The following is a 14,347-nucleotide window of genomic DNA, read 5'->3' as shown; positions in this document are numbered from 1 at the left end:
TGGCCGCTGCTTGTTGTTGGCCTGAGCGAAAGAAAAAAAACTCCACGTGGCTTCTCTCACTGCCCCCACCTTAGCCCACCAAACACACGCCGTGAGCGAGTTCCGAGTCGGCTGGCATCGCCACCATCGGCACCTCGTGCCATCGTTACCGCGCGCCCACTCAGCCGCGCTCTAAACACGAAGCCAACACAGACACTGATTGAACTCGCGTCTCCAGGAGATGCCACACCGAGTCCCAAGACTCGTCGATATTATGCACTACCGGACTAGGGAAAGAATAGATATCGGGCAGGTCACCGGCATTTGTTCAAGCGAGCGTGACTGCTGAAGAGCCACTGAACGTCGAAATAGGTCCCAAAGTTGGCTCGCATCGCTGCTGCTCAGATGCACTCCCAGAAGGCCGTGCAGTCAATGGGATGTGTTAACAATTTGTTTTCTTTTTCATGACATTTTTTTTTATGCGGAGAGACAGATACGGGGTAAAGGTTAAGATATTTGTTTTTATTAACATTCTCCAGAACGAATGTTGAGTTCGTGTTTATTATACGGTACTATATTCAATTCAGGTGTGGATTTCCCACGCCAATAATTAATTACAACCACCACCTGAAGGAGTCACATTACAACTGGAAATGGCGCGACAGAATTGTCCCATGCAGACCTCGCTTAGCGCGGCCCCGTAATACGCTGATTCGATGAGCGCTCACATATCCAGGGACGTATATTGGAGCGTTAAGCGAGGCCTGCCTGTAAGTGTATTCTGCCGCTTCCTCCAGCAGAGAGAGACATTTCCCAACACTCTCTCCGTGGGCCATGGGCTTAGAGGAAAACAAGAACATTATTTTACTAATAGGGCTTTTCCCCTTTTTCTGGCAACAAAACTGACACCTTTTGCAAGGAATCATGCTTACATTAACCACAATACTTGCAGTCAAATGCAAACAAAAACAATACTCTGATCATTTATGCATTGTCTTTGAAATTGATTGGTCCACACCAGAGACAGCTTTCTTTAGAGCCTAGTCTCATATGAGTCAATGCATAAATTATCAGAGTATTGTTTTTTTTTGCATTTGACTGCAAGTATTGTGGTTAATGTAAGCAGGGGAAAACCCCTATTAGTATATTTTGGTACTGGCAAAGGAGGTCCCATGACGAAACGTGATTTTACCTGTGGGATGACAACACGTGGATTGTACCAACATCTGTAAATCGCCAACGATCGGTGAACGATGCCATAACGTTCACTGCACGTGATCCACCTTTAATGATATCCACGTGCTACTAAACTGGCATCGCGAAAATATTCGCCACTTCTATTGGTAACTGAAGCTCTGAGCCTACGACCCGAGGCCTCTCCCGCCCACTGCAGGTCCAAGGAAGGCGATGGAGAGCTGTCCCACGCTCCTCTTGAGACCCCGAACACGAGGAGCTGTAACTTGCTTACGCTTACCAGAAAAAATACGTTGAATGAATATTGTAACATTTTAAATGCACTCCACCCCACACACTCTTGGGGAGTTTTTTTGTTAGCTCCCCCTCTCTTGACACCCCGACTCTCGCATGCTTACGAATTCTACACACCGTCCAACGACTAATCAACCTCGTTACACGCTGCACGGGCCAGGTGATTGCTAAACAATGGGGTCCACGTGACCTTAGGAAGCGCTGATTTTAAGAGCGCGCACTCTTGCGGCATACACACCAACACAAAAACAAAGATCCCCCGTATAACCTTAACATACTGTAGGGGCAAGTGCTGTTAACGAGCACCTGCGAAGGCCAGCATGCCACACGAGGGGGTGGGTGGCCAGCACCACGCCCGACCGCCTTTGTCTCTCCAGTGGCAATGTTTTACACATCGCACCAGGTACTCATTTGAGGCTGAGTCGACCTAGGGGTGGCCCAGGATCGGTTCAGATAAACGTCACCTGGTGTTGGCCGTTTCGTAGAGCAGCGCGCTAACCGTTGCATCACCGCTCCTCGTGAACACGACACACGTCCACACAAATACAGAGACAATATGAGAGTTGGTGGGAGTTGAGGGATGGGAGGGGGGAGGGCGCGGGGTATAAAAGCAGGGAATCTGGTTCAACGGGAGGAATAGTTGACCACCCCCCACCAGCACCACCACCCACCAGCAACCAAGAGCAAGCCAACCACGTGTTCAGGAGGAACATTGTCGGATCATGATGGAGGCACTCAGAAACGTGGTGAACCCGGTGAGATCACCTTCCCCGGTGTCTATCTGTACACATGCACACATACAAACAAGACAAAGATCCCTCGTATAGCCTTGACAGAATTTTGGGGCAAGTGTTATTTGCAAACACCAGACGACCATAGACACATCTCGATACACACCACATGGACGTGCACACCATGCGTGCTTTTGTTCTAAGCAAGCACTTGTTAAAGCCGTGACGGCACACGATGGTGGTGAACGCCACGTCCAGCCGTCTTTGTCTCCAATAACGGATGTGTGTGTGTGTCCACCGCATAGAATGCTCGCTTAAGGCTGAGCCGACCTTCAGGAAAGCCCAGGTATATTTCTAGATAACGTGCCACTAATGTTAGCCGTGCTCCGGAATCGAACTTGGATGACCGCAGTTTGTGCGTGAATATTTGCACAACCACAAAGCTAAAGAATGTCCTTGTAGCCTGTTTTGAGACTTTTGGGGCAAGTGCTGTTTGTGAGTAGCACCTATCAAGGCCGGGACACGAGGGGGTGGGTGGCCAGCACCACGCCCGACCGCCTTTGTCTCCCCATTGGCCGTGTTTTATACACCGCACCAGGTACTCATTTGAAGCTGAATCGACCAAGGGAGAGGCCCGGGGGCGGTTTAAATAGACGTCATTGGTGTTGGTGGTCGTGAGCGGGAATTTAACTCGGGTGGCCGAGTTCGCAGTGCAGTGGTAACCACTACACACTACCACTCACCACGCACTACAACAACAACGATTCGTCATGAAGTGGCGGTGACTTTACTAAGGCGCTTGTGCCAGGCTAGGTGCACTTTAAGGTCACGTGGAGTGTCGAACGCCGGCTGGCAGGAGGTTACGGGACAGACCCAGGTGCCATGGGTTGACTGAAATGACTGGCCGATGCACCACATGTGCCCCCCCCCCCCCCCCATTGTGCCAACTTGCTCTGTGTTGTTGTGAGCGTCGCTCATCTGCCCTCTGTTGTTGCTGGATGGCGACTGCCTCCAACTGCCGAGTAGCAGCAGCGTCCTTCACGAGCCTCCTTCACAGAGGGCGCACCGCTGGTAGCAGTCGTTGGCAAGTCCACTCGGCTCCATCCTCTCGTACCACATCCCTTCTCTCTAGCCCGTGCCGCGACCGTTCACGCGACGCACTGTCCCACGACAGACACGCCGCACGACACGCGGACTCCCATTCTAGGAAGTGAATCTGTGCTTGAGTCGTCTTTAGAACCCGGGTTAAACGTGCAGCCTCGTAATTGCCTTCTCACGCCACGGCTGTCGGAGAGGGGCGTTTGGCTAACTGGTCCATGTGGACCACACGTCCTCGTAATGCAACTTTTAATAATATTTGCATTTACTTGGTCGTAATACTGATTGATAATTTGAAGGGTTTGTTTAACACGTAAGCTGGCGCCACCAATATTATTCATAATAAAGGTTGTTGGGTTCGATCGCGTAAGTATAAATGCGTCGAAACCCCTCCACCACCCGACACGGCCAGTAAGGTTTGTCACGTAAACAACGCGCCAATTAGTTTACACTTCAGCCCAGCGGTGTGTTGGAGAGTAAATCCACGACGTTTATAATTTGAGTAGTACGACGTTTCGCTGGTAATTACATCCAGGTTGCCAGAATAGGATGTGACTGGTAGTCAATAGCTACTAACCAGTCTAACTATTCATATACCAATTTTTAAAAAAGCTGTACTTGTTGGTTTATTCGGTAACGTCACGGAGGTATAAAATAAAATAAATCACGACGTTTCGGGCGCAACACAAGCGTCCATCATCAGGTGAGAAAGCATGGTCTGCTGCTGAGGCAGACTGTTGTAAAAGGTTTGAAATGGGTGTAGCCCAAGGGTCATAAAGAAGTGAGCTACATCCATTTCAAACCTTTTTAAAAAAAGTCTGCCTCAGCAGCAGACCATGCTTTTCCACCTGATGACGGACGCTTGTGTTGCGCCCGAAACGTCGTGATTTATTTTATTTTCTACCTACGCGACTTTACCGAAAGAACCCAAAGTATGGATTCCTGCAGTCACGAAAGCTTCAAATTACAAAGAAGCTGGTTGGGTATTCCCGCGAGAGCCTCGTGATGTATTCTGTTTGTGCCAGGAAAGAGCTGTCGGCGCCAAGGGAGGGATGAGTTCTCATTTGCAAGGGCGACCTGGGTGACCAGCCTGCTGCCAGTAGGCGGCGATGGTTGCTGCTTGGGTCTCGTCTCTATTGAGTACAGGAATCCCTGATTTACGAATTTCCGCCGTTAAAAAAAAACTACATTTCACCGCGGCACGAGATCGTCAAACAAGAAGGTACCCCGGGAGGCTGCGTCACGGCATCCCTCGACAGTGCTGATGTAACGCACCCCCCCCCCCCCCTTCCAGGCAGTCCAACATTCGAATATTTTGGCGAGTTTCCCCGAAAATGTTATTTATTTATTATTATTCAATCTTATTGTTTGGGTCTTTCGGTAAAATCACGTAGATAGGTTCAAGAAAATTGCAAAATAACAAATCTCAACACAAGCGGTCGTCATCATTATTTTGTTTTTTTCTTGGAACCTATCTACGTGACTTTACCGAAATACCAAAACAATATGAATTCCTGCAGTCACGAAAGCTTTAAGTCCCTATTAATCCATCGTTTTAATATTTATGTTCGCATTGTGAAATGTGATTTATAGGTGTGTGTTCTTTTAGGTTAGGAGTAGAGATGGAATGACTGTCCGAAACCCATCTCTAATTTTCGGTCTTAAGGGGGATAAACGCCGTTCTGATTTGCGAAATTTCGTTTGACGAGCGTCTGTTGAAGAACGCATCCCTTTCCCAAATCGAGGAATGCCATCACTGTAACTTGCACATTTTGCAAATGCCGACCCTGACGCCGGCGACGCGTGATGGCCAACTCCTAAGAGCGACGTCTGGGGATGTTTAACGTCCACTTTGAAGCAGATGGCGCTTGGTATGATAACGGTCGATAAACCCCCATTATTAGCATTATTCGGGACGGCCGTTGTATTCGAACCTCTGCAACACGAGGGAGAACGTGCTGTCTGTTAGGCCGCGTCACGGAAATCGCTGCCGAACGAACCTTCAAAATATACCGGAGGAATCCGATAAGCTATAAAGCTCCTTTTCACAGATGTCCAGTTAGAGGCGGGTTGGAAAGTTGCAACAAACAATACAAAACATGATAGAAGTGCAACGTATATGAGAAGTAAGCAAATCACTAAACAATTACAATAAAAAATTTACTTTCTAATTTACCAGGTAAAGCCCGCTAGCTTTTTCCGAAGTGATCTGTCCACAAATTATTGCTGAACGGAAGTGGCTTGTGTGAAAATGTATAGCAACCAAATAATCTAAACGCATGTTTATAAACGTGGAGGGGAGAAAAAACCAGAAGACCTAGAGAAAAAAAAATGCACGCGATCACGGAGGGACGTGCAAACTCAACACATTCCTGTAGAGGGAGCTGGTTGGAACGTTGGGTTGCTCGGTCAATTTCCAGGGTCAACGGCGGCGTGGTGTATTCCGCAAATATGCCCGACTGTGGGCGGGCACAAGCCGGCGTGAGTAGGTTAAACGTTGAGTTTTATAAGGGCACCACGGGGTGACCAGCCCCTCCCCACCCAGCCCTTCCCCACCCAGCCACTCCCTGCACGACGGACACAATAATCCCATGTGGGCTGGAGTAACCAGGAGGTTCCTACCAGTAAAATGTACAGGTGTCAGGATTGGGATCGAACTCCCGACCCTCCTGCACAGCAGGCGAGGAAGACAACGTCACGCCACCGTGGCGACCATTGCCGTGTTTGTCTCCCTACGCCATCCACCCGCCACGCTCACCCCGATCTCGCTTCGCGTCCCGCACTGACTCACCTGCCTCGCCTATCGTCTCGCCCGTGCCCACCCCCCACGCAGACCCTGCCCTACTCTCTACCGGTTCGTCTGCACCCCGGTCACGTGGTCTACATCGAGGGCCGCGTGCCTAAAGACTCGGAAGGGTTCGTCTCATCGCAAATTAAATGATGATCACAATCGAGTTTTCACTACAACCACGAAGGCTACGATATTAGAGGTGTTAGGCGAGTGCTAGTGGCCTGGGTAATTGGGTGTGAGGCTGGTATGCGTATTTTGAACTTATTTTACACCGTACAGAGCCAGCCGTGCTAATTGGAGGTGCAGAGTTTCTAGTGGCTGGGTAGTTGGGGTTTGAGCTCGTGATAGTGGTTGGGTTAGTACTAGTGGCTGGCTGGCTAGTTTGGTGTGGGTTGAGTGTTGGGAGACCACGTGTGTGTTCTGTTCGCCAGCTGCCTGCTCTCATCGTCAGTTTTGGTGCTTGCTCTCCGCGCGGGTGGCTCGTCCAATAAAAACATCTCAAAGTGGAATTTGCACGCGGGTTTTACACCGATTCGTGATTTCCCTTCCCACAGAAAAGAACACACACCCCGCTCGGGGTAGCGAGCTCAATTCCCCCCTTCCTCTAAACTAAGGAGCACAGCTTTTGGGACTTGTGTCCACGGAGTTTCTGTACCCCCCCCCGTCCCCCCTTCTATATTGCGATTTGTGCTCTGTATCGGGCTCCTGCTGAAATATAATGCATTGATTGATGATGTAAACTCTGTCGATGGGGTTTATTTTCGTCCCCCCCACTATAACAGTGTTAAATTTCGATTTAAAGCTTTCGTGACTGCAGGGATTCATCTTCTTGGTTCTTTCGGTGAAGTCACGTAGAAGGGAAATAATAAAATAATAAAAATAAAACATAATAAAATAAACGTCGCGAGAATTATTTAATTATCTTTTACATTTATTATTTTATTACTTCCCTTCTATGTGACTTTACCGAAAGAACTAATAATATAAAAGTGTCACATGCTCCCAATTTCCCCACCCCGGCGCTTCCCTTTCACGCCGCTCCCCCTCCAGGTTCACGGTGAACCTCTGCGGCAGGAACGCCGTCGCGCTGCGGGCGGACCTCCGTTTCGACGCCAAGCCACTCGCCGGCTCCCGGTGTCTCCTCACCCTCAACACCAAAATAAACGCCACCTGGGGTCAGGAGGAGCAGCGCGCAGGGCTGCCCCTGTTCCGCGAGGTCGACTTTCAACTGTCCATCTCCATCAAGGAGGAGGGGTACCAGGTGAGCGAATCTCCGGGTTTGAGAGGTATTATTTTTGCCAGAGTAGAGCATGCCTGATTGTGTGTGAACTTCTTTTGCACTGTACGTAGCCAACCATGCTGATTGGAGGTGTGGGGGAAGGATAACAAGTTAAACACAAACGGTTCGAAAGAAATTCGTTTTCAATTTAGATTTATAAGTGCATGGTTTCCAGTGGCTTCTTCAAATCGGAAGGAAGAGCGTTCCAGACGGCCACAGAAGCGCATCTGAAAGTGCGTGATGCAGTGGGGGACCGTCTTTGTTAGATGGCTAGCCAAAAGCCACTGCGAGGCTGACCGGAGTTCACGCGATGGTTTATGCTCCTTGACAAGATCGGCAAGGTATGATGATTGTGGACTAAAGATTCAATATTAATCCGTGAAATTGATGCGTTCGACGCACAAGCTGCCGTGTATAATCGGAGCTTAAATTGACACCCGAATGATTTCCCGGGTCGCCGATGAGCTGGAGGTGGGAATGCCGCCACCTACTGAGAGTTTTTGTTTTAAGTTGAGCCCGGCTGGGCCAGGGTTGGGACATGGCACCACCCCAGAGCAACTGGACAGCGCACGGACTTAAATATTTCTTGAACTGTCGTTTTAACAACAATTACATATATTTGATTATTCTCTATGTATGCAATTAAGAATAATTTAAATTACCTTTTTTAACTTAAATATATTACAAAAAATTCCAATACTATCTGGATGCGATTGTTGCTGACATTTCCCATGTTGCAGCCTCGGCTCTGGCCGTGTGTGCTGGGAGCGGTGGCGCTGTGGTTAAGCGAACTCGGCGACCCGCCGAGTTCCATTCCCGCTCACGGCCAACACCAGGTGACGATTATCTGAACTGGTCCTGGGTCTTCCGTAGGTTGACTCGGCCTTAAATGAGGACCTGGTACAGACGTGTCAACATCAACACTTGGCGGAGACCCAAGGTGGCCGGGCGTGGTGCTGGTCACCCACCCACCCCCTCGTGTGCCGTGTCGGCCTTCATAGGTGTCACTCGCTAACAGCAACTTCTTATTGGTTCTTTCGGTAAAGTCACGTAGAATGGAAATAATAAAAATAAAACATAATAAAATAATTTTTCCCGACAAACCTGTTCTTCACCTGAGGACAGCTGCTTGCGTTGTGGGCCCGAAACGTCGTGAGAATTATTTTATGATGTTTCATTTTTTATTATTTTATCATTTCCATTCTACGTGACTTTACCGAAAGAACCAATAAGATGAATCCCTGCAGTCACGAAAGCTTAAAATCGAAATTTAACAGCCGTCTGTTAAGGCTATGGCCGATGTTCGTGGTGGGAATCTGTGTCGTCCTTGACCTTTGCTTACTGCGTGTGTGCGGCGCGCAGGTGATGTGCAACGACAGCTCTGTGGTGCACTTTGCCCACCGCTTCGAGCTGCACTGGGTGGACCGTCTCGTGCTGCACCCCACCGCCTACATCTTCAAGCTGAGAATCCTCGCGCCCCTCGGCACCAACGTACGCGGCGGCACCACCGTGTGGCGTCCGCTCGTAGATTCCTCCACCCACCATCGGCAGCGGCGCACACGCACACATACACACCGCTTGAGGCCTTAGAAGGAAGTGTGTATTTAATAGGCGCCACCTCTGGCAGTGGCCCTAAGTCGTGCCCCCCCCCCATCTTCACATGCTGTGAAGAATTTCCCATTGCCCAAATCGTTGCCTTATACTATACACTTTTTCTTCTCGGATCAAAGTGTTTGAAGAATGCGAGTTTCTGTCATGCGGCTGTACATCACTGGAGGGGACCCTGCGGCTGGTCCGTGGGCTGTGTCGGCCTGCGGCTTTATTTTGTACGTCTGCACAACCACATGGAAAGGTGTGCACCTTAGCGGCACTAATTGGGTACGAGAGGGCAATCCATTCATAGGTAGCCAGTGTTAAACGAAGCCACTTTGTGTCCTACTCCCTCGGCTACAGCAGATGTGCACCTCCTAACTCAACTGCCCTCAACCCCCCCCCCCCAAACATGTCTTGAGTGTCTTAATGTCGCCCTCACCTTCCTGCTTGTAAAATGATGGCTGCCTTCCCATCCCATCCCCCCGTTTCACAAAGACCATCAAGTATGGATCCGATATCGTTGGAGGTCTTTTCCCGGGGAAGACCATCGTTATCGACGGCTGGGTGCCCCCGAAGGCGAAAAGGTAGATTTTTTTTTTTTAACCAGGCGTCCTGCGGCACGTTGCAGCCCATGCAGACGGAGAGCCCCCACCTCTTCCCCCCCCCCCTCCACCTTCCGATTGAGAGTCGCGCGCCCGTCCCCAGCTCTCTCAGCGACTTCTCCTCTCGCCAGGTTCGCGCTCAACCTGCTGCAGTGCAGAACGGGGAACGTCGCCCTGCAGGTGAACCCGCGCTTTGACGACGAGGATGAAGGCGAGGTGGTGGTGAGAAACGCGCGCATCAACGGCAGGTGGGGTGAGGAGGAGCGCTTCTGTTGGGTGGCCTTCCCGTTCGCTCAAGGGCAGGCCTTCTTGGTGAGTTGTGCGGCTGTCCAGAGCACTGGCGGTGCAACTGCACAATCCAAAGTCGGGGGGCCCAGGCGTCGGGTCGGGGTGTGAAATGGTGTCAAAGTTTGGACAGTTGGACAGGGAAACGCTCCCAACCCCCCCCCCCTGCCCAATTTACTTAGACTGCACTGTCGTCGCGAGAATCCATTTGTAAATTCCGAACAGCTATTCTGACAACAAAAAGATGAATATTTTTTCCAGGACTTGTCACCAAAAAAAAATAAACCTACAAGTCGCCTTCACGTTTTTTTTGCGCGCTGTTCCCCCCCCCCCCCCACATCGCGGAGATTGTTTTTAATTGACACGTCAATGCCTGTGACTTGCCGCGTGACCTGCGCTGCGTGCGGGCTCCAATGCGTGCGTGTGTGTGCTCTCTCTGCCTGCAGCTGGAGGTGATCTGCGAAGAGGCCTACTTTGTGGTCAAGGTCAACCACGCCGTGGTCTTCACGTTCTCTCATCGCATTAAAGCCCTGGCGAGCATCACATGCTTCTTCGTCTACGGGGACGTGTCTGTCCACTAGGGCTAGCGGCGCCAATCTGCCCTGACCACCCATCCCTCCCTGAACCTCCAACTCTGCCCTGGCCTCCCATCCCACCCCGAACCTCCAACTCCACCCTGACCACCCATCCCTCCCCTCACATCAAACTCCACCCTGGTCTCCCATCCCTCTTTCCAGAGCAGATTCCGTTGTATGCCACGGGCTCGCGCGAGGTTGGATTGCCGAGTTCGTGCTATGAATGGAGCTCTTGGCGTGTACGATTATTTTTTTGTGGCTGGTATTCGGCGATAAGCCGATTTGATTGAAGATCGCACTTGATTTTATTTCTCTCGTCTCGTCTGCTACTGCTACCACGATGGGTATTGCTGGAACCTCATGGAGAAGTCTTATTTTCTACTGCTATTGTCAACAACAAAGTCGTTATTGTATGCCTCTTAACTTTTTCTCGATTATTGTTGTTATTATTAGGCATGACACAAGCATCTCATTGGCAGTTTGTCATCTCTGCTGCCACTGGTCATTACTGCATCCACCGCTGCTCGGGTTTCCTGTTCCCCCCCCCGCTCATTGGTCATTCATAAATCCATGTATTGATGTGAACCTGTCTCCTGGTGCCTCCGCTTCAATCAGGAGTCACTGGTGCAGTCTCCCACTCGTTGCAACGGTCGCTGCTTATCCAGAGCAGACTTCCACCTCCCCGTTCATAGAAAGCCTGCCCCGGCAGTTCTGCCTCTCGGCCCCCCACTACGGGGTAGCCACCTTCGTAGCAGGACAGAGACCCCGTTGAGCCCTCGCGTCTCTACCCCCTTGCACAGCTTGGCACTTGGAACGCCATTTTGCCCACTTGAGTTTTCTCGCTCGTACAACAAGCGGGAAAGTAAATCTCATCCGTCCAACTAATCGCCAACGACCTTGTGACCTCCGCGCAAATGAAATGCAAGGCAACATTGTGAGGGGGGGTGGGGTTGGGGGGGGGGAACGAAAGTGACCAGAGGTTGGGATTTGCCTCCCTAAAATGGGGCTCTAGTTGTGTGTCTAGCCTGGCGCGCGATTGCAAATAAAAAAAAATATAAATAAAAGATGTGGAGAGACTGGCAGTGGCACAAAACTGTGAACCAGGCTGACGGTGGGAGGGGGGGGGTAAAAAACACGGGACGGTAAATGAATGAGACGAGTCGTGAACCAAATGGTGGCCGCCACCCATCGCTGACAACGATTCGCTGGGGAAGTGAATCATTGAAGCCGGGGGGAGCTTCTTTTCGTTCTATTTTTGGCCGCATTCCGCTTCCTTTGCCAGCGATATTCGATAAGAAATTGAGTAACTCCTGGTTACCCGCCAAGAGTTATTATGATTCGGCTCCAAACGGAACTTTATCTCGATGGGCCCAGCCGTTGGCCATGGCTGACCGATGTCCAGCCACGCACCCGCAGCTTCACCATTTCCCCGCCATCGGAAACCAAAGTAGCACAGACGATGTCTGTAAATGAGGCCGGGCAGAGAGGAGGGAAATGTATGGTTACGGCCACAGAACGTTCCAGTGGGTTGACGAGATCGTTCCTCGTGTCGTGTCCCGCTTACAACCCGGTCAAGCTTTTGTGAAAATCTGGAATGTGTCCCCTTTCCCCCAATCTAAAATGTTCTGACCGCACGATCGAGTCTTGATGCCCCGCCCCCCCCCAAAGGGCGCGGCTGGCACGGTGGCCGGGTCCAATGAAAAGTAACGAAACATAATCCTCGCCATCAACAGTTGTGGTGATGCTCTATGAGGAGTGGGGTAGAGTCCAGGATACCCGGTCCTCTAATGAGAAAAAATACAAATGAAACGGGAAAGGGAAGACGGCAGAGAAAGCGTTTGAATTAGGAGGAAATGTATTGCTAAAATGGGACCAAAGATGCTGCATAAGGGCACGGTAATAGACCAGGTGTCAATAACCAATTTTTTTCGAATTCTCTAAACTCTAAATTTCAAGAGCCACAATGCATTTGAGTACGAGGCTGGTGGTCTTTAACGTCACGAAGCGGTCAAAGAGTCGCGTGCACGTTGCCGACCGCTGTAGGGTCGGGCAATGTTGGCGGTTACTGCAGAGGATGCATTGCAAGGACGATGCAGAGATTGTGAGATGCCACCCTGGACGAGGCGACATAGACTGAGAGGCGAGATGGCAGACGAGAGGGCACTGCTCAAGATGAGCAGCAGGGAGACAAGCGCAAGAAGGGGGAGGACGTGGGGTGGGGGGAGTACCGGACCAAGATGTCAGGGGATGAGAGGGTGATGAGAGGGGGAGGGAATACATGGAGAAGAGAGGAGGAAGGAGCTAGCAGAAGCGTGCTGCATGGAGCAGCGTGGAGTGGGGGGGTAGAGGGAAGCGATTCGGAATGACGGTGGCCAGACAAGTCAAGTTTTGGGAGGCTTTATGTGAAACGACAAGAGGAGGCAAAATGTTAATCGCGGTATCGCTGTATATGGGTTTATTTTTAAAGCAGTTCTCAGTGACTGGGCAAGACACCCATCGGCTCCCCTACATTTAACAAAAAACAAACCACGAGCGTCTGCAGCCCGGGTGTGACCCAGAGGTCGCAAACGGGTTTTGATTCCTTACCCGTACCCGTACCCGGCCGCACCAGGGTCGCAAATGGGTACCCGTACCCGACCGAGTACGGGTAGCCGGGTATCGGGTAGGGTACGGGTATCGGGTACCCGGTTGCGACCTCTGGTGTCTGCTCGGTGGCTCAACCACCACGCCCGTGGTGGTGAATACCCCGAGAAGTTACCCGGCCGCATTGGGGGTAGCGCTGAAACCACGGAGATTGCCGCTAACGACCTGGCGACGCTCGAGTTTACGTGTAAGAGTCATGAACTCGCCAAATCACACGTTCATTCATTCGGCCCACAGTGATGCATTCATTGCTACAATCGCCCTTATGTGAGGCTCGGAGTGTGGTACACATGTGGGGGGGAGGGCTTTGCAAGAATAGCACTCCTGAAAAAGGACAATTAGCGCAACACATTAGCAATGGGTGTGGCGAGTTTTACCAGACCGAGTGCCGAGTATGACGTTCATTGCCTCTGGTGGACAACCACAACATTAACTCGCGCACACGCCAGGCAACTTCGACCATTGCAAAAATGTCCCTTCCAGCGGCGACAAGTGGCGACTTGAACGCGCTTAAAGTAAACGCTCTAAGGAAGGCTGAATCTTCCGATGGGACGCTGAAGATCGAGACCGCTCCATAGTTTTATTGTGCAGTCGATGCCGCTGAATATGTGTGCGCTCCCAGAAGGCCGTGTGGCTGACGGGATGTGGGGAAAATACTTTTTAGGTAGTTTTTTTTACGGTGGATCTCATAAATGTTGCAAGATTCCCTTCACCGCGGGTGTCGTGGAGGTTGCTATGACCCTGGCTCGCCACGAGAAGGCGGTACAGCAAAAACAAAATGAGACTGTGGATACCTGTTTCATCTGTTTTGGATAGAGCTGGGGTCGGCCAGCAACGTCACAAGAAGAGCCATTTCTTCTTCTTATTATTACACGCTTTTATTTCACTCACTTCGTCTGTTGTATCCTCAAAAAAAGAAATCTTGTAACTCAAGTTTTACACACTTCCCAATGTGCTATCGACTGCAAACTTCGTATAGGTATGTCATACTGATGACAACACGATATTCTATCAAAAAAATATTTTTAAACAATCTTTTTAACGGCTCTAATTGTCCACGTTTCCGGCTCTAATTGTCCACGCTCAACTCACGTTGCCTGTAAATTACCACGTGGTCCCTTACGTCGCGGCAAGCCTCGGGGAGCCACGCCCAGGGGCGGGGCATGTGGAAGGAGGGGAGGGGCGATGGGGGAAGGGGGCAGGGGGAGGGGCAGCTCGGACAGTACATTTCATTAAAGCGTGTTCTAAAAAAAAGTATTTTTTTATATTTTTATTTTCGACGA

At 50.6% G+C, this 14,347-nt stretch overlaps 1 protein-coding gene across 2 annotated transcripts; it reads left to right on the top strand.

The window, feature by feature from the left end:
- The first annotated feature begins 2,088 nt into the window (after positions 1 to 2,088).
- LOC144729693 (galectin-8-like) lies at positions 2,089 to 11,006 on the top strand. Of its 2 annotated transcripts, none has more exons than XM_078610126.1 (7): positions 2,089 to 2,222; positions 6,130 to 6,212; positions 7,138 to 7,348; positions 8,729 to 8,857; positions 9,455 to 9,543; positions 9,693 to 9,783; positions 10,293 to 11,006. In XM_078610126.1, the coding sequence occupies exons 1-7, from the start codon at positions 2,190 to 2,192 to the stop codon at positions 10,425 to 10,427; spliced, it is 771 nt and encodes a 256-aa protein (XP_078466252.1). In that variant the 5' UTR covers positions 2,089 to 2,189; the 3' UTR covers positions 10,428 to 11,006. The 2 variants fall into 2 exon arrangements, with proteins under 2 accessions (XP_078466252.1, XP_078466250.1); XM_078610124.1 differs by having other exon boundaries at positions 9,693 to 9,873.
- Positions 11,007 to 14,347: the final 3,341 nt, after the last annotated feature.

This window comes from Lampetra planeri, chromosome 33 (genome assembly GCF_965212315.1).
Source record: "Lampetra planeri chromosome 33, kcLamPlan1.2.h2, whole genome shotgun sequence".
Taxonomy (NCBI): Eukaryota; Metazoa; Chordata; class Hyperoartia; order Petromyzontiformes; family Petromyzontidae; genus Lampetra; species Lampetra planeri.
This window is presented reverse-complemented; position numbering and strand designations above follow the sequence as displayed.

Coding starts and splice junctions, on each gene's coding strand:
- LOC144729693 (XM_078610124.1), top strand. CDS start 2,190: ATGATGGAGGCACTCAGAAACGTGGTGAACCCG. Junction 2,223..6,129: donor TCAGAAACGTGGTGAACCCG/GTGAGATCACCT, acceptor CCCCCCACGCAG/ACCCTGCCCTACTCTCTACC. Junction 9,544..9,692: donor GTGCCCCCGAAGGCGAAAAG/GTAGATTTTTTT, acceptor TCCTCTCGCCAG/GTTCGCGCTCAACCTGCTGC.